The 24,426-nt window shown below is 38.7% G+C and overlaps 1 protein-coding gene across 1 annotated transcript in view; it reads left to right on the top strand.

Annotated features, from left to right (window-relative positions):
* The window catches only part of ddb1 (damage-specific DNA binding protein 1), a 77,989-nt gene that overhangs the window by 10,124 nt on the left and 43,439 nt on the right, over window positions 1–24,426 (top strand). The window contains exons 5-15 of the mRNA XM_072272344.1: window positions 1,078–1,192; window positions 2,288–2,385; window positions 4,375–4,533; window positions 8,826–8,909; window positions 10,115–10,231; window positions 10,998–11,100; window positions 11,826–11,901; window positions 16,923–17,031; window positions 18,190–18,368; window positions 20,712–20,875; window positions 22,283–22,390. Coding sequence (XP_072128445.1) covers window positions 1,078–1,192; window positions 2,288–2,385; window positions 4,375–4,533; window positions 8,826–8,909; window positions 10,115–10,231; window positions 10,998–11,100; window positions 11,826–11,901; window positions 16,923–17,031; window positions 18,190–18,368; window positions 20,712–20,875; window positions 22,283–22,390 — 1,312 coding nt within the window. The remainder of the gene's footprint in view (window positions 1–1,077; window positions 1,193–2,287; window positions 2,386–4,374; window positions 4,534–8,825; window positions 8,910–10,114; window positions 10,232–10,997; window positions 11,101–11,825; window positions 11,902–16,922; window positions 17,032–18,189; window positions 18,369–20,711; window positions 20,876–22,282; window positions 22,391–24,426) is intronic.

The raw sequence follows: 24,426 nt of genomic DNA, 5'->3' as shown, positions 1-24,426 counted from the left end.
TTGCTAAAGAAAACTGTCCACAGATCTGGTGTGGGCTTCTCCTTTTAAAAAATCAGTTTTTATTGAGTGTTTTGAGGATCCCTGTCGATCTGTAATCAAGCTTGGTGAGCAGCCTACTACTTCTCATGGAGAGCAAATCAGAAAATATAAAGCATAATTTTCAATCAGCATGTTAAATATTTTATCTAACCTGAAATGAAGAATAGACTGTAGGAGATTAATGCAAATGAGAGAAAGGTAAAAATAGTGTAACTGTCATAATTTCCACATATTTGTTGTTATTACAATCTAAGTGTTTACAGCTAGCTTGTAAGGGCCAAAGAGATTAGTGCACTATTAAAATCCCATTTATCCCTGAAAGTCGAACATTAACATTTTATTGTAATAATAGTTTGTAAATATTCTTGTCTGATCACTGATTTCTGCAAATTTACTAATCTCAGTAATCTGAGAAGCAGGGAGTCATTGAGAGCAACTTCTGGTTTTCCATGGTTAATTGTGAAAGTGAGTACTTCTGTAGTAGCTCTAAATATCCACTGTGAAATTTACAGTTTCCTTATAACTGCAGTAGCAAACTTCACGACAATAAGGGAATCCTCAGCTTGGCCCCAGCACAGACTGCTCCTTAATTTAACTGGTTGACGGATGTCCACTGATGACTAGATGCGGAAATAATGTCTTGTAGGTCCTGTAAGAGGTGCTGCCCTTGAATTGAGGTGAAGAATATAATTCCCACAGAATATAGTACTTTGCATTCATTCAGTTTGACCTGTATTTAAGGTTTAAAGAAGAAATTTGATGCCAGTATCAGGTGCATTTTATGGCTTCTTCATTTTTTGGTTCAGTATCCCACTGTGCTTCATAAAAGATGAACAATATTCTCATCCATTTGATCCAAATGGTACCCCAGTATTTCATTATGTAACCCCTGAGGTTACTCCTTGCCAGTGTTGTTAAAAATTGTGATGTATAAGAACGAGAATGACCTTGTTCTCAGACTTTGGAACATAATTATTGGGGACATGCCAACTTGTTGCTGCATTGTAAGCTTCCACTTTAAGTTGTTCTCTTTTTTAGGATCCTCAGGGCCGCCACGTAAAGACATATGAAGTATCTTTGAGAGAAAAGGAATTTAACAAGGGACCCTGGAAGCAGGAAAATGTGGAAGCTGAAGCATCAATGGTCATTGCAGGTGGATATCTCTATTTTTTTAAACAAATCAGTGATGCCTTTAACCACTGCTACCTAGGAGATTTTGAAATAATAATTACTGTGGATATTTGGTAGTGTGGTGAATCAATTGGGGACAACTGCAAAAAAGGGGTACTGTCATTTCTCATAGTGTTCTCAGCAAATTGTACAGACAGACTAGTCAATCACAAATGATATAACAAAGTTGATTTTCAGTTTCAACTAAATTTAATGTTCCTTTGCTTTTTCATAATTGTCACTAATTGTGACCCTATTGAGTGGTAGTCCTGGTTGATTTTTTTTCTTGATCAGCTGGTTAGAACAGCTATTTTAGCCAGGCTAAGGTGGAGAAATGCAAATGATTGGAATGAAATATGAAATCCTTCTGAATTATAGGCTTATTAAGTTATAAAGTGTTTTCACCTTCAAAGCTGTTGGCAGCATTTATAATCAAAAGTAGCTCTTGTTAACACTCTGCCCTTTGATTTGGGTTCATGTTTTACTCTAGAGCAGGGGTTCCCAACCTTGGGTCCATGGACCCCTTTGCTCAATGGTATTGGGCTATGGCATAAAAAAGGGTTGGGAACTCCAGCTCTAGAGAATCAAGCTCACAAATCGAGGTCAATACCTTAGTTCATGACTGAAGAATCTGCTGTCTATTGAAGGTGATAAGAAACTAAGGCATAGGCTGCTTCCTGAGGTAGATGCAAAAGGTACCCTGGCACTATTTGAGTTCTGCCCAGAGCTCTGACTAGTATTTATCAAGTCTTCAAGGTCATGAATGCTTTTTTTTTTGTGAAAGCTAACTGCAATTTGGCTGTTGTGATTCTTGCAATGGAACTGCATTTAAAATGTATCAAGTACAGAAGAAATCCTGAAAGGGATGTGAAAAATATAATATAAATATATCTTTCTTTCTTTTTTCCAATTTCTTCATTTCAAAGCCAAAGGCTGTTTAATTTTCTTTAAAAGCTGATTATCCTTCGTTACTGGGATCCCTCAGAGGTTAAGCTAAACCTGACTATTTTTAACAGAAGTAAAGTGCAAAGTACAGTTGCATAGAGTTATAATCGGCATAGATGTGATTTTTGTTCAGTTCCAGAGCCATTTGGAGGAGCACTGATCATAGGTCAGGAATCCATCACATACCACAATGGAGACAAATATCTGGCAATTGCACCTCCAGCTATCAAGGTAGGAAGTTATAGAAATTTACATGAAGCTGTGAAAGACCCTTGGAAACGTGTTTGGAGTCTTTGATTTCTTAAGCATGGCTTAATTTATCTTATGCACTCTTTTTCCAGTTTTCATTAGAGTTGTACATTTGCTATTTCTTACATTTAAGAAAAACTCAGTGGGCCGGCTGGTGGCGCAATGACATCAGCACCAGACTCTGGAATGGAGGTTCCCGAGTTCGAAACCAGTCGGGTCTGCTCCTGAGTACGCTTTCCATCCGTGCCGGGTTGAGGGTCGAGATCGCAACTCGACCTCGTAAAATAAAGGGAAAAATGCTGCGAAATGTCTGTGTGGGGAGTGGCGCGCCACACAGTCTCTCTCGTTCCGCGCCTTGTAAAGGCATGAAAAAGACATTGTCCCACCAACATCGCACACGCATGGACGCACGCACGGACGTACACGCATGCACGCACATGGCAAAAAAAATAAAAGAAGTCAGTAGAAAAGAAGATAGTTTTCTGGCTGACTTCATTTTAGCAAAGTTATTTGGCATCAATATTTATTGTTACTTGCATAACATATGTTATTTGGAGATTTGATCATCGTCTCTATTTTTAATTCCTCCATGGCCATGTCTTGAAGAAAGGCGGTATGATTTACAGTGTTGAACTAAAATGGAACATGATTCGGTGATGGCAGACTTGTCACTTGTTTATTAGCCCACTTCAATCCTGAACAAGTCAACATAGCTTTTATAGTAGTGCATGGTTTATGTTGTGGGGGTATTTCTAACACTAGGCCTTTGAGTTTCGAATTGCTAGTTTATTCATAGGTATAGTTGACTTTGTTAGAACATTATAGTTTCAAGGCTTTCTGAATAGATTTGATTATACCACCTATCTTGACTTTCCATTCACTATTAAATTTTCATTGTTTGACATCCCTTATTTGACATTCTGCCCAAGTGAATGTATGTAGAAGAACCTGTGGTACTAGTGAAAGTAACTATTTGATAATTTATCTGAGTTTCTGAATTTTTGCTGAGCACACGTTAGCTGTAAAACCACAAAATAATACGGACATGGTCATTGATTGTAAAGTACTTTGAGGTCGTGGAATGTTTCCAAGAAATTAAAGTTCTATTTTCTTGAAAAGCAGGAGAGTTTTGAGAACAAATGCTGGGTTTGGGGGTAAAATTAAAATAACTGATATCAAAAACATTTCAGAAATCTGATTTTGAGGGACTTCACGTAGCTATTTATGTCACATCCAGTTGTGATAAAGGCACCATGTGTCTTGAGTATTACCGGGGATTAGGAGTATGTATGTAATATGCTCATATGTAATGCTTTGCTAATCTATAGTTGTTTCTTACATTACCTGAAAAAGAACAATCCACAACACATAGAAGTTTTTATAAGTTATGATGTAAGTTTTATGTTTGATGTTAGTTTAATATTTTGACTTTGGATAAGGAACTTGACACTTAAATACTTTATACTTTATTGTCGCCAAACAATTGATACTAGAATGTACAATCATCACAGCGATATTTGATTCTGCACTTCACGCAGAATGTAAATGTAATAAATTGTAATTGTTGATATGTTTTTCATGTTGTTAAATTATGCAAAGCATACCTCTTAAATTCTGCAGGTTGTGTCAGAGAGGATTTTGAACTTCAAGAAACTAGGGTGAAGTACTTGGGTTGCAAATTTCTGTTCAGTGGGACTGTTGAGAACAATTTAAAGTTTTGGGATGAGCAGAAGAAGGGTTGTGCACGAAAAACCTGCAGACCCTGGAAATCAAAAATAAAAACAATCTTAATTTAGATAAATCATTACATTATCAAGACAATAACATAGCTGTCACTATTTCCCTTTAGTTAAAAGCCAGTTGAATTATAACTGGAAATGAATAGCTGCTAATAAATCTGGTTTCTTAGAAGAAAGTCATGACTTTTGAATGCAAATATATTTAATTATCTTTTTTTCTCTTTCTTGCCAGCAAAGCACAATCGTTTGCCACAATCGTGTGGATCCCAATGGTTCACGATATCTGTTGGGAGATATGGAGGGACGTTTGTTTATGCTGTTATTGGAGAGGGAGGAACAAATGGATGGGAACATCACTGTCAAAGATCTTCGAGTTGAACTCCTGGGAGAGGTTAGCAATGTGGAGCTGCCTTTTTAATGAATATCTGATTTTATCAAATTCTAATTGCTAGTCATAGTCATAGTCATACTTTATTGATCCCGGGGAAATTGGTTTTTGTTACAGTTGCACCATAAATAATAAATAGTAATAGAACCATAAATAGTTAAATAGTAATATGTAAATTATGCCAGTAAATTATGAAATAAGTCCAGGACCAGCCTATCGGCTCAGGGTGTCTGACCCTCCAAGGGAGGAGTTGTAAAGTTTGATGGCCACAGGCAGGAATGACTTCCTATGACGCTCTGTGCTGCGTCTCGGAGGAATGAGTCTCTGGCTGAATGTACTCCTGTGCCCACCCGGTACATTATGTAGTGGATGGGAGACATTGACCAAGATGGCATGCAACTTAGACAGCATCCTCTTTTCAGACACCACCGTGAGAGAGTCCAGTTCCATCCCCACAACATCACTGGCCTTACGAATGAGTTTGTTGATTCTGTTGGTGTCTGCTACCCTCAGCCTGCTGCCCCAGCACACAACAGCAAACATGATAGCACTGGCCACTACAGACTCGTAGAACATCCTCAGCATCGTCCGGCAGATGTTAAAGGACCTCAGTCTCCTCAGGAAATATAGACGACTCTGACCCTTCTTCTAGACAGCCTCAATGTTCTTAGACCAGTTCAGTTTATTGTCAGTTCATATCCCCAGGTATTTGTAATCCTCCACCATGTCCACGCTGACCCCCTGGATAGAAACAGGGGTCACCAGTACCTTAGCTCTCCTCAGGTCTACCACCAGCTCCTTAGTCTTTTTCACATTAAGCTGCAGATAATCCTGCTCACACCAGGTGACAAAGTTTCCTACCGTAGCCCTGTACTCAACCTCATCTCCCTTGCTGATACATCCAACTATGGCAGAGTCATCCGAAAACTTCTGAAGATGACAAGACTCTGTGCAGTAGTTGAAGTCCAAGGTGTAAATGGTGAAGAGAAAGGGAGACAAGACAGTCCCCTGTGGAGCCCCAGTGCTGCTGATCACTCTGTCGGACACGCAGTGTTGCAAGCACACGTACTGTGGTCTGCCAGTCAGGTAATCAAGAATCCATGATACCAGGGAAGCATCCACCTGCTTTGCTGTCAGCTTCTCCCACAGCAGAGCAGGGCGGATGGTGTTGAACGCACTGAAGAAGTCAAAAAGCATGACACTCACAGTGCTCGCTGGCTTGTCCAGGTGGGCATAGACACGGTTCAGCAGGTAGACGATGGCATCCTCAACTCCTAGTCGGGGCTGGTAGGTGAACTGGAGGGGATCTAAGTGTGGCCTGACCATAGGCCAGAGCAGCTCCAGAACAAGTCTCTCCAGGGTCTTCATGATGTGGGAGGTCAATGCCACCGGTCTGTAGTCATTGAGGCCGCTGGGGCACCGCGTCTTCGGCACAGGGACGAGGCAGGACGTCTTCCACAGTACAGGAACCCTCCGGAGCTTCAGGCTCATGTTGACTACATGGTGAAGTACTCCACATAGCCGAGGGGCACAGGCTTTGAGCACCCTGGTACTGACACCATCCGATCCTGCAGCCTTGCTTGGGTTGAGACATTTCAGCTGTCTTCTCACCTGTTCAGCTGTGAAGCCCACCGTGGTGGTTTTGTGTGGCGGAGGGTATAGTCATGGGAGCAGGGTGGGGGACTGTGAGTAGGGTTAGGAGGGGAGAGTGGAATATGTGTTGGTTGGGGGCTGACAACAGATGGCTCATGTGGGGGATGGGTAGGGGTCACAATGTCAAATCTGTTAAAGAACAGGTTAAGTTCGTTGACTAGTTTGCTGAAACCCAGTGATGGTCCTCATCCCTCTCCAGACCTCTCTCATGTTGTTCTGCTGGAGTTTCCACTCAAGCTTCCTCCTGTACCTGTCTTTAGCCTCCCTGATCCTGGCTTTCAGGTCCCTCTGTATTGCCCTCAGCTCCTCCCTATTTCCATCTCTAAACGCCCTCTTTTTAGCGTTCAGGATGTCCTTAATGTCCTTTGTCACCCATGGCTTGTTATTTGAATAACAAGGGACAGTTCTTGTCTTAACATTGCAGTCTACACAGAAGTTAATGTAATCAGTGATGCACTCTATGAGCCCATTAATATCCTCTCCATGTGGCTCACAGAGTGCCTGCCAGTCTGTCACCTCAAAACAACCCTGGATCGCCTCATAAGCCTCCGACCATTTCCTCACTGTCCTCGAGGTTGCAGGTTTACTCTTCACCAGAGGCACGTAGCAGGGTTTTAGATGCACCAGGTTGTGATCTGACCTTCCCAGTGGGGGGAGGGGAGAGGAGCTGTATGCATCCTTAACGTTAGCGTACTTTGCTGAGGGCAGTATTAGCTATTTAGCATATTCGTGTGAGATTGTTCCATTAACAAAGAAAACTATTTCATAATAAATGGGTTAACATTTGTGTTAAGTGTGTTATTTTGGCCCCATTCTTTTAGAATGAATAATTTCAAGTTACTCCACGTTGTACTCTGGCATACCATCTTCTTCCACTTGTTTTACCTATCCATGTTATTTTGGAGATTATTTGGCTCTGTTTTACCGCTTTTCTATCTAGCCATGCCTCATCCAGTAGTTTGATAGGTTGCAGTCTCACCTTTCATCAAGATCACTTATATCAGAGATAGCTGAGAGCTTAGTACTGTTCATTTGGCTCCCCTGTAGCACTTTGGAGAGCTGATAAAAATGTAGCTCTGTGTCATGGTTTGGGTCAGGTTGAGCTTTCATCCACTCGTCAAAGCTAATTTCTATCCTAAGTCTGATAGGAAATTGGTATTTTGGTAGTGGTATGTGTTTTGTTATAATGTATCTTTGAGGCTATGTAGCAGTAAATCCACCATAACAGCAATGCGTGAATGTAGAACATTTTGTGCTGTAGCATTTGTTGCCACAGTGACCAAGCCACTGGAGAAGTAGTAGATAGATATACCGCCTATCTTGTGATCAATGTAATAGTAGAAGCCCATAACAGGCAGACATTCTCTTGGAGACACTCTCAGTAGAATCCCCCAGAGTCAGATACATCATTCTGTTATACTATTAAGATCAACGATAATGGTAGATGAAACTGTTCCAAAGACACCAATTACTTCAATATTTTATTGTACAAATGGTACCATTGAAGCACACATTAACAGTGGGAACATATTGTAACTGACAAGACACCACTAGATGTTTAAACACCTTTGCTGGAACAAAGTAAGTCACATGGACGGTCTAAAAGTTACTGAGCACTGAAAACCCAGGTAATGTTGTGAGGGCAGACTCTCTGGGTGCGTAAGTTGTTGATGAGTAAATGTCCCTATAACAGTGTTTGAAGTGCTAAATGATAAAATAACTTAGCTGGTGCCTGATGTCTGACTTGATGTAGGTCAGCTCACATAGCCCCATTCTGTGTTATTTGACTGATGACACTGAGTTTGCAGATGACACTAAAATAGGTGGTGTTTAGCAATGAAGATGGTTATCAAGAATTACAGCAAGATCTAGTCTTCGGCGTTAGGTTGTATTTGGGATTTTGGTCACCCTCCTATAAGAAAGATACCATTAAGCTGGACAGAGTACAGTGAAGATTTATGAGGAAGCTGCCAGGTGTCGAGGAACTGAGTTGTAGAGAGATTTTGAATAGGCTAAGACTTTATTCATTGGGGCACAGGAGAGTGAAAGGTGCTATTATAGAACTGCATGAGTGACATAAAAAGGTTGAACGTACTCAGTTTTTTCCCCAGGGTTGTGGAACCAGGAATTAGAGACCATAGATTTAAGGTGAGACAGGAAAGGTTTAATAGGAGCCTAAGGGGCAACTACTTGAAAATGGAATGAGTTGCGAGACACAGATAAGAAAGGTTTAGAGAGATGTGGGCCAATAGGCAAATGGGATTAGCTTGCATCAGCAACTTGGCCAGCATGGACCAGTTTGTTCGAAGGGCCTGTTTCCGTACAGCATGATTTTATGGTGCATCTGAGTACATCTTACATCCTGTCAGTTTACAAACCATATCTCTTCCTCTGAGCCAGTGGCCTGCGTTCTGTATTATTTGTTTATCTTACCTGTCCTTTCAATTTAAAGACTCATTAATGCTTGTAGTGTACATTTCAACTTTTTTTTTGGAAGCTGGAATCTTGTTTGTAGTAATGCCTGCTGCCCTATTCCGTAGTCCCTGAAAAATGCCCCATTTTTGACAATTCCGGAACAGAATTTAGGTACCGTATAATGTGAAAATGTTACTAATGTTCTAAGTCCCTCTTGTCCTCTACAGACATCGATTGCAGAATGTTTGACATACTTGGATAATGGAGTTGTGTTTGTTGGGTCTCGTCTTGGAGACTCACAACTTGTAAAGGTGAGAACTTTAATCATTGTGGCATAATTAGACTGCCTTAATTGCGAGTATTTTAAACAAATGACACCTTTAACTTGCTTTATTCCATTGAACCATTTACTGTGGACAATTTCCCATCCCTTGTCCCTCACATGTTACCTTCTTGCCTGCCCATCGCCTCCCTCTGGTGCTCCCCCCACCCCCCACCATTCTTCTTTCTTCCATGGCCTTCTGACTCTATTTCACCAATCAACTTCCTAGCTTATCCCTCCGCCTCCAAGTTTCACCTATCGCCTGGTGTTTCTCTCTCCCCTCCCCCACCTTTCAAATCTACTCCTTAGTTTTTTTTTCTCCAGTCCTGCTGAAGGGTTTCATCCGGAAACGTTGTCTGTACATTTTTCCATACATGCTGCCTGGCCTGCTGAGTTCCTCCAGCATTTTGTGTGTGTTGCTTGGATTTCCAGCATCTGCGGATTCTCTCTTGTTTGTACAGTAGCATTTAGTAGTTTTCTTATTGCATTGAGTTGTGGTCGAGAATCCAAATGGTTTAAGTGACACTATTTCACTTTACAAATGTAACATTAGAAGAATCAAGGTTGAAGTTACCTCCTACTCTCTTGAGATTGATATGGGATGGGGAAGGGAAAATTTTCATGACCGGTAACATGATTATTTGAAGTAAACAATACATAATACAGTTTGTGAATCTATGTTGTAAATGGAGCGTAATACATACAGGTTCTTCTTTTATAATGTTCTTTTCCACTCAGTTGTATTTTTATTTCTGTCCTCTTTTGGACCTCTATGCTAGAAATATTAGCACCTGACGTCTGCTGCTAGATATGTTTGCTACTGACTTATGATTGGCCATCTGATATCACTTTCCTTCTTGTGAATACTCTTTTGGCCTTCTGGTACTTGCTCGTTGGAGAGCTGAGACTGTAGGAAAAATGTTAGGATAGAATTATCTATATTGTAAAATGTTTCTCATTTTATTTCCGGATGAGAAGATTCAGTGCATTGCATGTTTAAGTGTTTTAGTTAATTTAGAGAAAATGCATAGACTCAGGTTGTGTGAGAAGCATCAGAAAATAAAACTTTTGTTAGATTATTCATTCTTTTGCTTCACTCTTATCTGAATTCTTGAATACCAACTACTTGGGTAACTACTTAAGGAGAATAATATTAATAAACATTCATTTTTAAATCTTCTGCTTTTGTTTTAGCTAAATGTGGATAGCAATGAACAGGGGTCCTATGTTGCTGGGATGGAAACCTTTACCAACTTGGGTCCTATTGTGGACATGTGTGTAGTAGATCTGGAAAGACAAGGTCAAGGCCAGGTATGTTGAAGGGCTTCTTCCTTCATTTCTTTAATGTTATCCATGGTCTGTAAATATCAGTCTTACGCTATGACGAAGAGATAGCTGATTTTTCTGTTGCTTGTCACTACTTCCAGTAATCCTGTTTCAAACAACACTTGATGGCATTCAGAAACAATGTGTATTAATGTCAAGAGTCTTTCATATAATTATGTCCATTCGTACAGTGATTTTGCAAGCTTGAAGCTCAGGAAGATCTACTCCATGCTCTTGACATTTTGCAGCCTTACTGTCACGAAGATCTCATCTTCAGCATCTTGGTGGTTACCATTTACCAGAACTCAGCTGGAGCAACAACATAAATACTGTGGTCACAAAACAAGTTGTGAGCTGAGTATTCTGTCATGTTTGACATAATTTGGAGTATCTGAAGCCTTTGCAAGGCACAAGTTAGAATGGAGTGGGATGCATTTTGAATGCCTATTTGAGCATGGCTCCAACAGTATCTAAGAAGCCCAGGTACAACATTCAGCACCCTAAGTATTCATTCCCTCCACTACTTCTACTACTACACAGTAGCTGTTATGTATAAAACCTAAAATATTTTTGTTTTGAAACTTGCTGTTTGAAGATTTATTCATTGGTTAAGAGGGTGGCAAAATTTCATCCAGCAAGAATACACCTGAAGTAAACTTTTACTGCTGCCCTTTAAAGCAGATGCACTGTCATAAAGGTTTTGCAGTTTTGAGCTTGTTAATGATTATATCATCTTTCTTTGTTAATGCAGCTGGTTACTTGTTCGGGAGCATTTAAAGAAGGGTCATTAAGAATAATTCGAAATGGAATCGGGATTCATGAACATGCTAGCATTGATCTTCCTGGTATTAAGGGTATGTAGTTCAAAAATTAAAAAGAAAATCTCATAATAAATAAATGTTAGGCAGGTTTACTGAGGCTGGGCACCTATTTTTAAATTCTTTATCAATGCTACAATTTTCTGCAGGTGCACGTAATTTGTGAAGTTATTTTAAATCAGTTTTATTTGTTTTGGTACTCTTAGCTTTGCACAAAACAATGCCACAACATAGAGAACATTTGCCCTCAGCCACTGGCAGGTGGTTTTGTTTAACTCTGACCAATTGGTGGTAAGGCTCAAATGGAAATGAACTTCTTAGAGATTTGGTGATGGATAACCTCGAAGTTGCATGCCTTTGTCATAGTTTGTATAAAGCTGTAAAACTCTCACAGTCTTGCACAGAGGAAATCTATTGAAATGACAGAAGACACTGGAACTGTGCAATAGCTAAAGAGAGTAAACTGAAAGGTTGGGGTGAAAATTAAGGAAAACTGAATTTATGCTCTGCATAATTTTGCACCAATATATTTGTGCAATTCATGATGTTGGAATAACATGTATTGCTGCATTATTGAAGGTTTTACCCTTCAGATCAGATATCTGCCTATAGTATAAAAATTGATCGATGTGTCCTCCCTCTCACCCATTTGTAGGATTTTGGTGTGTTTGTAATGGTACTTAGTTTGCCTTGAATGTTTGTGAGCTGCTTTAAAATGTGAATGAGATATCATAATTATGTCTGTTCTTGTCCTTTCTCAGGTCTGTGGCCATTGCGTTCTGATTCCACTCGTGATACAGATGATATGTTGGTACTCTCATTTGTTGGACAGACGCGGTAAGAAGTTGCTAAACTTTGGACATTGAATGCTGCTTTCAGTATTTTTAGTGTTTATCGAGTAACTGAATTTCTGACAATAGTTAAAAAACTGATCTGTATTTTCTGCTCAAGAAATTAAATATTTCAGTGCCATATTAGGTTTGAGCACTTTAACATTTTGTGGTTTCCATTCAGTCAATTATACTTATTCTATTTTCCAAGGCACATCTTCAAGATGGTACACTATTTTTTCCGTATTTTTCAAGTGATATCTACCTGAGATTAGCTTACTGTTCAGGAATCATGAATCAAAAGTGTAATGCTGTCTTTTGGTCCATCTGATATGAAACTACAACACATAGTACACATTCTTTGTACGCCTTTGACAATGGATTTGGTATTGATGTCCCCTAACAGTCTTTTCAGTGCAAACTGGTGTCGAACAATTCATTGACCTCAGACTTTTCTCGGTATTACTTGCTGCAGTGCCTCCTCACACCTTCAGCACATTTCTTGCTGGAATGGACCTTATCAACAGGATGTGGAAAACTATTCAACCTACAGTATGTCATCTCTACTCAAAAAAACCAAGGTCACATTAACCTTTGTCATTCAAATAGAGTACATGCTCAATATCTGCATTTGTAGTTTCGAAGCTAGGCTCTGACTTACTGTAGATTCATTCACTTCAGTGTGTGTAAGAATGAACCTTGCACAAAACAAAAAAACTTGTACCAACCTGTCCCCATTGATGATGAATGTTCGCAAGAAGCCTTTAGAAAATATAATTCTCTTCCCATATATTGAGGGGCCCTTTCAGTGTTGATGTTGAAATTTATTCTTGCCTTCAGTATGCCAGTGGAGTCTTTGGCTGTCTGAGAAAAAGTGTGTTTGAAGATCAAATGTTCAAACTTAGAACAAATGTCGTGATTGGAGCATAATAAAGCCTATTGTAATTGGCAGAAGGACCACGCCATCTCCCAATCTGCCCGTCAGACATCTCAACCCACAAAGGTGAAGTGTAAGCAAGTCATGAGGAACCACCTGAGAGGAAGAACTGATTAACTATAGAAGTTCTAAGGATCTGGTTTGATTACCACAGGTTGTAGAATTTGTCACACACTCATTTGAAGAAGGGGAATTGACACCATTGTGCCATATTCATTGAGTTTATTGAGTACATTCTCCAGTGTATCTTGTGTCCAGGGCAGTAACCTTCCTTAATACTGCTCTCCTCTTCACCTCCTCCAGCAGGCCTGCCTGCTCCAGCTGTTCCAGCTCCGTGATCCTGTCCTCCAGTCACCACTGCATCTGCTCTGTTATCGCAGCGTGGTAACGGCTTCCTCATCTGGTCAGCATGGAAACAGGCTCTTCTGTAAACCCATTTGCCTATATCCCTCTGAACCTTTCTTATCCGTGTCTTTCTGTCCAAATGTCTTTTAAAATGTTATAATTGTACCTCTCTCTATCATCCCCTCTGGCAGCTTGTTCTTTATGTGAAAAACTGGCCCCTTGGATCTTTAAATCTTTTTCCCCCTTTCCTTAAAGCTATTCCTCCTACTATTTGACTCCTCTACCTTGGAAAATGACTGTGACTAACTATCCGATCTATGCCCCTATAAACCCTTAAATGGTCATTCAACCTCCTTTGCTTCAAGGAAAATAGACTTGGCCTATCCAATCTCTCAATTAACACAATCTATTCAACACAAGCTCACCTGTCCAGGCAACATTTCTGTGAATCTTTTCTGCACCTTCTAGTGCTTAATTGCATCTTTCCTATAGTGTGGTGACTAGACTGTACTCTTAAGTATAGCCCAATCATCAATTTGTATAACTGTTAATTGATGTCACACACCTATACTCAGTACCTTGGTTGATGAAAGTGAGTGTAATGTACAACAAGTGTTGCCATCTTATGGGAGCCATGTACTTATATTCCAAGCTTTTGCTGTATAATGTTTCCAGGGCCATGTCATTCACTATGTTTGCCCTTGTCTGGTTTAATTTCCAAAAATACATCATTTAACAGTTGTCTGAGTTAAATTCTATTAGCCATTCCCTTGCCCACTTTCTCAGTTGATCTAGATCCTGTTGTAACCTTAGACTTCCTTCTTCACTGTCCACTATATCATGAATTTAATGTACACATCAAGATATTCTTAATTGACTATAGCTCAGCATTCAATACTATCATTTCCTCAAAATTAAACAATAAGCTTCAAGATCTAGGCTTTAATCAATACCTCTTGCGTTTTAATCAGTTCCTGCTTGTGCAATTGAATCCTCAGTTTCCTCACTTGCAGACCCCAGTCAGCTCGGAATGGCAACAACATCTTCTTCTCAATGTCCATCAGCGCAAGTGCGTCACAAAGCTATGCTCTTAGCCCCCGCTCTATTTGCTTTACACTTGATTCTGAGGCTAACCACAGCTCAGGTGCCATATTTAAATTTTCTGACAACACCACTGTCGTTGGCGGAATCAAAGGTGGTGACAAATCAGCATATAGGAGGGATGTTGAAAATCTGGTTGAGTGGTGCTATAACAACAACAACCTCTTACTCAAAGTCAGCAAGATGAAGGAACTGCTTATCGACTTCAGGAGGAGAAAATTGGAGGTCCATGAGCTAGTTCTTATCAGGGGATCAGAGGTGGAGTGGATCAGCAATTTAAAAGTCCTCTGTGTTATCATTTCAGAGGATCTGTCCTGGGTCCAGTGTCATTACGAAGAAAGCATGGCAGCGCCTCTACTTTCTTAGAAGTTTGTGAAGATTTGGCAAATCAACTAAAAATTTGACAAACTTCGTATAGCCTTGTGGTGGAGAATATATTGACTGGTTGTATCACAACCTAGTATGGTAACACTGATGCCCTTGAATGAAAAAGCCAACAAAAATGTAGTGGATACAGTCCAGTCCTTTAGGGGTAAAGTCCTCCCCACCGTTGAGCACATCTCGACAAAGTGTTGTCGCAGGAAAGCAGCATCCATTATCAGGGATCCTCACCACCCAGGACATGCTCTCTTGCTGCTGCCATCAGGAAGAAGGTACAGGAGCCTCAGGACCCACATCAGCAGGATCAAGAACAGTTATTACCTCTCAGCCATCAGGCTCTTGAAACAAAGGGGATAACTTTACTCAATGTTTCTTGCCCCGTGACTGAACTGTTCCTGCAACGTATGGACTCACTTTCAAGGACTCTTCATCTCATGTTCTTGATACTTATTGTTTGTTTGTTTATTTATTGTTGTATTTGCACAGTTTATTGTCTTTTGCATAATGATTGTTTGTTTGCCCTGTTGGGGGCAGTCTTTCTGTTGGGTTTCTTGTAATTAATTGTGAATGCCTGCAAGAAAAATAATCTCAGGATTGTATATGGTGCCATATATGTACTCTGATAATAAATTTACTTTGAACTTTGAATGTTAATTTTGATGTGATCTGCAAACGTCTTTGATCCGTACGTCTTTGAGAAAACACATGAGTTTATGGGGAGAACATACAAGCTGCTTACAGGTAGCAGCAGGAATTGAACCTGGGTCACTGGCGCTGTAAATCGTTGCTCTAACCACTCTTTTCAGACCTTGGAAATGACTTTTTAGTTTAAAATTGAATTTCATTGTTTTCTGGTGATAAGTCAAGTTGCCCTTTTTTACATATAAAACGACTGAAATTCGAATTAAATGTTGAGATTGAAACGAAAATTAAAATGCCATAAATATCATGGCTTAGCAGTTTGAGTTTGGAGGATAGATATTAAAACTGATTATACCAAATGCAAAGTTTGATTGGTACATGGAGGCAAACGACTGGAAAATATGAATACGAGGAAATCTGCAGATGCTGGAATTTCAAGCAACACACGTGTGTGTTGCTGGAAAATATGATCTCCTCTCCTTTTCCTCTAGCTCTTAGAATGGTTACGAACAATAATTTTCTTGTGAAAGATCAGAATGTATAGATAAGTGGAAGTACAGAGCTAGGCAGTGAGTAACTTAAATAATCTCCAACATGATGTTTTATTTTCCTCCTGATACCTTGCATTCTTGTGAAAATGTTTTGGTGATGGTGCGGGGGTGGGATTGGGGTAGTCTGTCTTGTACGCTTAGAATGACCTCCTTTATCAATAAATTGCTGACTAATTTGAAATAGTAATAAACTACAAGAGAATAGAGGCTGACATATTACACAGAAAGGTGGCAGGTGAAATTTAGGTGCATTTTGGTAGAAACAGCAAGCTGGGAAAAATGTAGGTTAAATGGCAATCCAAGAGTGCAGGTGTATTATATGTGTATAAATTGTTGAAATTATCAGGCATTTTGAAAGGGCAGTTAGAAAAGCATAGTATACCGAAGCAGAGTTTTATATTTAAAACAAAGATGTCAAGCCTTTAGAAAACATTTTAAGGGCATAAATAGAGTATTATAGCTCATACTTATCACCACAAGATAGGAAGGACATGAAAGTCCTCAAAAGAATGTTTCAGCAATTTACTAGAAAGGTTCTAGATGAGGTGGAGATTTCTAGCTATAGGCTTTGACTTGAAAAGCCGGTGTTGTCTGTGAAGCAAAGAAAGCTAAAGTGTTTTAATAGAGAGATATGTAATTTGTGTAATATAGAGTGAAGAGATCGATACAAAGACATGGACAGAAAATGTGCTGGGAAACTAAAGTTAGGGAGTTATGCAGAAAAACATTTCCAGAGTGATAATGATCTAGAACATGTTGCTTGTGAAAATGGGCAGTCAGTTGTCTCCATTGAAAATTGGATTAAAATTTACATGACTACACATGGTTAGAAAGAGTGGGAAGAATGGACTGAAAAGGATACAGCTTAGACTAAGTGTTGAATAGTATGAGGTGCCAAAACAGATGTAAAGTATTTGAACAGGGGTCTCCATTTAAATAGCCTTCAGTTTACCCAGGTCCATGGACAGAAACAGTATCAAAAGGAATATCACCCTTCCTGAGGGAGGTGGGAAGAAATTTAATTAAAATCTGCAAAGTGTGTAGTTTTACTTACTTGTTTTGTTATTGCAGTGTGCTGATGCTTAATGGGGAGGAGGTGGAGGAAACTGAAATGCCTGGCTTTGTTGATGACCAACAGACATTTTACTGTGGGAATGTAGCCCATCAGCAACTCATTCAGGTGAGAGCAATTCCAATTATAATATTTTTAAGAGCAAATATGTTTATCTTAATTTATTAAAATCTGGGCCCTGCTTAATGTTGGTATGTAGTTTGTGTTGCTTCAAAGAAATAACAACGTCAAGCAGAATTTCTTATATTTGTATGGTACATGGTAAACAAATACATTCAAACATTGAAATTAAATCTCATGAACTTGTGGGAGTCCAATTTGTGATCCTAAAGGTTTTCTGAACCCAGAATATATTGTATAACGACTACTGCTTGATGTATATTCTTTATATTAATTTATTTGCTGTTAATCTTGTGGTATTAGGTTCATTAAACAATTGATATGTGATACTTTTTGTTAACACAAATGTGCTGACCACTAAAAAGCAGGACTAATCTATACCCAAAATAGCTCTTTCCCAATGAGTAGCACAGTGTGAGCATGTGACCAAAATTAACTGTTAAAATTTCCTCTTCATCTGATTTCTCCACTCTTTCTATTAGATTAATTAATTCTCCTGTGCTGAAGAGGGAAAATATTTGTTTAACATCTTGGCCATTTCTGTGTTTCTTTGTCTGTAAGGAATCTAGAATTCCTTTGCTACTCTGTTACTCTCTTCATAGTCTTGGGAGTTCCTTCCAATCCTCTTTTGTATTTACTCTGATCTTCATGAATTTGTTTGGTGATCCCTTGCCAGATTCCTAAAACTCTGTTCATGCTCATAATTCCTATTTTTGGGAAAAGACGATTAAACCTGAAGTATATAGTGATGTGGCCAATGTTTCCCATATAGATATCTGGTAAAATGTTAATGTCATCAGTAAAAATTAAGTATGTTATTGCTATTACTGCTGGATCCCTAATTTAAATGATATTTGAATCAGCAATTTATTATACAGATCTATTTGCTAACCTGTACTGTATACTATACAGTTCAATATTTTGTCTTTGAACGATTAGGAAGTTAAAATCCCATATTATGCAAACATCACACTTCTTGAATTTTATTGTTTACATCTTTTTTGTCCTTCTAAATATTGTTATTATAACAGGGTTAGTTTGCTTTAGAATAAATAATCGCCTTGTACGCCTTGTGTACAATCCAAGTGTCAGTTGTAACATACAGTGTAATGTGTTTTAAGTGCTGATATGTGCTATGCTCTGCAGATAACATCTGGTTCAGTGCGATTGGTCAGCCAAGAGCCAAAGTCTCTGGTTAGTGAATGGAAAGAACCAAATGGAAAGAATATCAGTGTTGCATCCTGTAATAACAGCCAGGTAGTAGTGGCAGTGGGTCGTGTATTGTATTACCTGGAAATCCATCCTAAAGAGCTCAAACAAATCAGGTAATGAGTCTTTTAGATTCATGATCATTGACGTTTTTCTTCTTCACTCAAGCAGTGTGCAATTTCTCTGCCATTTAGTGCAGAAGCTTATTTTGGTCCAAGTCCATGTTAAACAATTTGCTGTACGTATTTCCAGATCTCAGGGTGTCCTATACTGTTTTATTTAATGGACTCGGGTAGGAAAATGTGACGCCTGATTTTTTTTCAGTCAGGTTCCAAGAATGCTGAGACAACTAGTGACTACCAAATTTGATTTGAGTTCAGTTGAAGGAAAAATCTTTAACAGGTCTTTTGGAAACTTCCTTTCTCTTCAAAGTGCTACAGGTTCTCTAGCATTTATTTGAAATAGTAAGCTGGGCACTGGTCTCACTTTTCATCTGTTATTGCCATTCCCTCAGTAATTGTGTCCTCTAAATTACCTTGTCTGCAAAACTCAACTTCAGCTCACCTGGCACTATTTTCCCTAAACTACTGCCTCTCATTTTGGTCAATAATTGTTTGTGACTTCCTCCCCAGAGGTTTTTGTAATTTTTAATACATTTGACTACACATTCTCCTACAGTATCCCTTCATCTTCATCTAGTTGGATGGGATTTCATTTCCTCTTTCCATTCATGTACATTAATTTGTATCTAGAATTAGCATAGCATGGCATAGGAAGCAACTACTTGGCCTGTTAGACTTGTGCTAGCTCTCAGCAGAGCAATCCATCTTATATTTTCCTTTTCACTGTTTTCTCCCATGTGGCTATCAGCTCTGCTTTGATTATTTTGCCACTTGTTTTGCTAGTGCAGATAAACAATAACCAATTAATATGCCAGCATGTCTTTAAGATATGGGAGAAGTTTGAAGCATCCAGTAGAAAGCACTTATACTTGCAAACTCTGTGTGGATTATGTCCAGTAATTGCTGTTCACCCACTGTGTTTCCTAAAGTTCTGTTCTTGATTCCCTCATATTTTCTGTTTGCATGCAGTTCCCCTGCACTGACAATACCTCCCAGTAGCTTACCTTAACCCTTTATTTTCTCTATATTATATGACAGAAACTTTCCCCCAGATTATTGAGATGTATGAAATCATGAGGCAAAGAAAGGGTGATTACACGCAATCTTTTTTGGAGGGATAAGGGCCAAATGTGGGCAAATGGTTCTAGATTGAGTACTATGTTTGGCATGGTCGAGTTGGACTGGAAGGTCTGTCTCCATGTTGAATGACAGCTGTCCTTTGTCCTTGATACATACACTCTTCCTCAGTGATGTGACCCTCTTCTCTGGCAAATATTTGAAACTGAACTAAATTGTTTGCAACATTAATAAAGTCCTGATTTAAAAAAAAGTCATGGCCTTGCATGATTCTTTAACCATATGAGATCCCTGTACTTCAGCAATTCTGGCCTCAAGACCTTCCTCATAATTATATCATTCCTCCTTTGATAGCTAGGCCTTCAGCTGCTGAAGCCTCTATTCTGCACTTTCTTCCTTGTGTTATTTACCTTTTACTTTTACTTTTACCATTACTTTTACCTTTAAAACTACCACTTTGACCATGCTTTAGATTACATCCTAATAACTTCTTAAGTTGCTTTATATCAAATTTTGTTTGGGAGTGCTCTTGGAATTGATTTATTGCTGCATTGAATTGTTTGGTTATTGTTTGGAAGGCAGTTTAATTTTCTGAAGAAGAGGAAACTGTAATCAAATTGTGATTAAGGAAATGTTTCTTGATCATTTCTCTTATACATCCATTCCATCATTCAAAAATGAGCATACATCCACATCTCAAGAGGATACCCAGTATCTCAATTTCATCTCTAATCATCAGACACAATATCACTAAATGTTTTGAATTCACATGAACATTTGCTTAAACAATTTTAGCATCCACAATAATTTATTAAATTAAAATTTAAAATAAAAAAACCTGGAAATTCTCAGCAATTTTAATGGGAAACAGTTCATTTTTTGGTTTGATAATCTTTCATTAGAATTCAAAGCAGCCATAAATACTAAATATGCAGCACCAAATAAGAAAGAAACTTGCAATCTCCTTAGCAGAGTGTGTGTGGATCAGCAGCTGCAAATAACACTTCTTAAACCTGTGGCTGGGACTTAACAATGTTTAAGAAAATGTGAACAGAGTAGTATTATTACTATTCCTTTTCCAGGATCAGTGTATGTATGTGAAGAAAATGGGTAAATTATGACAAATAAAATGAATACCTGATCCAGTGTGCAGTTCTTGGGAAATTTTGAGTGGAGAAGCCTAATAATACTTGATTTTGTTATAGAAAGAGTTCCTAGTAGTCATAGAATTTGACAATCCACATTTTTAAATGCCACTAGTTTTATAGAAATGGAGCATGAAGTAGCCTGTCTGGATATCACTCCACTGACTGAGGGAAGCAGTATATCACCCCTTTGTTCTGTGGGCCTTTGGACAGATATTTCAGCCCAGATCCTCAAATTACCATCGTTTGAAATTCTACATAAGGAGATGCTTGGAGGAGGTAAGAGAGAGGTAACTTAAATGTGCAACAATGAGGTTATTGAGGGTTTAAAGGGTTTTATTTAAGAACTTGTATCTGAAAAGCTGCTCTTTTTATTATTGTTCAAAAAAAAATATAATTTCCTCTACCATGTAATCAAGGGAAAATGTTAATATTCAAAGACCTGCAAATTATTTGCAGTTAACATGCAATGATAACAATGCAAAAATAATGTTAATTTTTAACCCAGATTATTCAAGTACATTAACAGCATGAAATTCATTTTCTTTGAACTGCAGAGGGTAATAGCTGATGGCTTCCCTGGGTAGTTTCAGAATTAGACCTATTCAGATGGGAAATTGATAGGCAAATCTTTTGTTCCAATGTCTTTGTTCTCTTGGATTGTCCAAGGAAAGATCTTTGTATACTGGCGGCATGGAATAAAGAAATGGCCCTAATACTATTTAAGTCACATTGGTAACCAGCATCTCTACTGGATTACATCCAGTTCCCACCCAAACCTCCAGTTTATATACAAGCAGCCTTTTTGCAGATCTCACCTCCGTTGTTTCTTGCTTAGCTGGTGCCTCCACCCTTCGCTTGTTTTATTTCTGTTCTGTTCTCCTGGCTCATCCCCCATGGAATGTCTCACTGAAAAACATCTCACTATGCTGAAATGTAACAATGTTTGATGTTGGACCAGAATGTCACTACTGGTGAGGGGAAAGAATTCAGGGAAGTGCAAGAGGCTGGAATTGAAGGAATGCAATGATCAAGGTGCTGAAGATTAGATGAGTTACAGAGATGAGAAGAACAAGACTGTTGAGAGGTTCTTTGAATGGCATCTTGAGAGTTCTGGAGAACATTTTGTTATAGATTATTGTTCAGATACAAGAAGTAATTAGGAAAGCTATTATTACTGATCACTGTTATGGAGGGACTGAATATAAAGTCAGGAGGTTATGTTTCGTTAATATAGAGTCTTAGCGACTATCATCTGGAAATAGTTCAAAAGAGGTATACTAGACTGCTACTGGAATGGGTGGATTGTTTTATGAGGAGAGTTTGGATAGGATAAAACTGTATCCATTTTAGTTTTAAAAAATGAGAGTGGTCTCAGAATAAGATCCAATGGGATTTGAGAGAATGGATGTGGGAATGATGTTTTTAGAAGATTTAGAGAAGTCTCAGCAGTCCCACTCCTCTACAAGATTTTGTGAGAATGCAGTGGTGGAAAGCAGCTGGCAAATTTTGGGAGTCCCAAAGCTTACTGACATTAAAGTTGAGAAATTCCAGTGGTTCTAGGTGAAATATATAATAAACAGAAAAAAATTAAGCCACAATGTTACAATTTTACCATCATAATTTTCTGTTAAGTTTTTTTTTACCCCGAAAATGCAAATTCTTATTCTATTTTCTTTATTACAGAGATTATTCCACGGTCCATTTTGATGACAACATTTGAAGGCAGTCATTACCTGCTGTGTGCTCTGGGTGATGGAGCTCTCTTTTACTTTGGCCTTGAGATAGAAACAGGTATATTAATGCTCTGTGCTTGAGGAACTCTGGTTGTGGATGATATTTGTGTTGCCTAGCATCAGTAAGGTTATAGTGAACTTGACTATGCAGAAGTCTTAGACACATATATGTAGCTAGGATGGCTAAGACTTTTGCACAGTACTGTATTTGTCAACATGGAGCAGAGAGCAAGTTTGTAAATCTGGTGGAAGTAAAGAATGTGGGAATAGCGAGGGTGGAACGCTGTGTGAGGGTTGTGGGACAGGTGGCAGAGAAGGAGTGCTGGGGCAGGGGGTGGTGTGGATGCACCCAGACACACCCAGTCTTGAGACATCAGGTAAGGTCATTTGATTCCAAACAATTGGTTTATTGATCATTGTAGAATGTATCTCTGATGCTTCTGGCTCCCTTCCCTCTCTCTTCCCCTTTTCCCAACCCGTGATTCTCCTCTCCCTGTCCCCTTCCCACTCTCAGTCCACAATAGAGACCCATATCAGAATCAGGATTATCATCACTCACAAATATCATGAAATTTGTTTTTTTTGTAGCCGCAATACAGTGCAATACATAAATTTACTACAGTATTGTTCAAAAGTATTAGGCACCCTAGCTATATATATGTGTCTATAAGAATTTTTCACAGTACTGTATGGTTTGAAGCATTAGCTTAATGCTTGGTGTATTTATATCAGGATGCAAAAAAGATTGCAAATTGTTGTCTTTATCAACAGTTTTTTTTTCTGAATGTATCTTCACAGAGGGAAAATGGAAGAGCAATACTATAGATGTGTGGACACATATAGATTTGGAACCTGGTTGCAATCTTTTATTTTGAAACCATTTAATTGTTACAAGCTTGGTTCTACATAGGGTAATCAAATCAGAAAATTATATGCTATACTTTTGATGCAGTGGATTATGGCACTTGATATACTGGTAGCTTTTAAAAGAATAACCAGAAGTTATTTATAAGCTTGTATTAGGAGGGGTTGAAACATCTTGCATTTTCTAGCTGTATTTATTATTTGACACTGGAGTAACTTGCAAATATATTGTGATATCCGATAAATATCCCCCTAGCCATATCAAATATAAGCTTGGTTAAATCTTTATTTGTACTTTAAACATAAAACGGAGTCACAAAATATAGCTAGTCTATTTAACGTAAGTAATTTTTCTCCTTTTGATTGGTATCCAATAATGCTGGTGGACCTGTGAATAGCGCAGTTATGTGATTCTTGTCCCTTTTCCAATCTTAGGCCTTGCTCACTTCCAAGTACCTTACAAGTGATGTGAGACCCACAATTGTTCTCTATCATCCACTTCTCAGAGGACTCATGAACAACTTGCGTCTCAATGCTGTTTTTGTCATGCTACTATATCACTTCCGAATCTGTGGCCACAATCAGAATAATTGTACCTGTCTGTTTTTGTTCCACCACTCCAGAAACCACATGACCCTGGCACAAATGAATATCTATTTTCCAACTTCCCTGGAAACTTCCTCTTCCCTTCTTCTTGCCACATCATAGCTTGCCTCCCCATTATGTGAGATATTTCCTTTCAGACCCAAGAGTCATTTTCCTCACAGATTCTTCAGAAACACTGAAGAGCAACTGGTAATTTTTTTTCCACTCACCATTCCCATTCCTCAAAATCCATGCATTTTTTTGCTGATGACAGAGGTTAAAATGATAATCAGCTGTTTTGTTGGATCTCAATCAGCAAAAAGCTTAAAGTCCACACTGTCAATTGTTAATGAATAAGAGTCATAAAAATGTAAATATATTGCTGCTGCAATCAAGAATGGTCTCGATGTTGTTTTCTAAGATCATTGTTGCAATCGTGTAAGTTAATGACTGGAGTTCTGAGGTTCCTTTACTTCCACCTCCAGTGGGATTAACTATAGGATCTACTAAGAGCCATTGAACTTAGTATAAAGCCATCTAGTTGTCTAGGTATGGGATTGACCAAACTGGACTAGAAGATCCTACTTTCTGACTTCTGTTGTAATACCCAAATGGAGCTGGGGTAACATTAAAGTTGCTAAATTT

This window comes from Mobula birostris, chromosome 11, assembly GCF_030028105.1.
Source record: "Mobula birostris isolate sMobBir1 chromosome 11, sMobBir1.hap1, whole genome shotgun sequence".
NCBI classification, from domain to species: domain Eukaryota; kingdom Metazoa; phylum Chordata; class Chondrichthyes; order Myliobatiformes; family Myliobatidae; genus Mobula; species Mobula birostris.
Note: the sequence above shows the minus strand (reverse complement) of the source record. Positions and strands in the feature narration are given on the sequence as shown.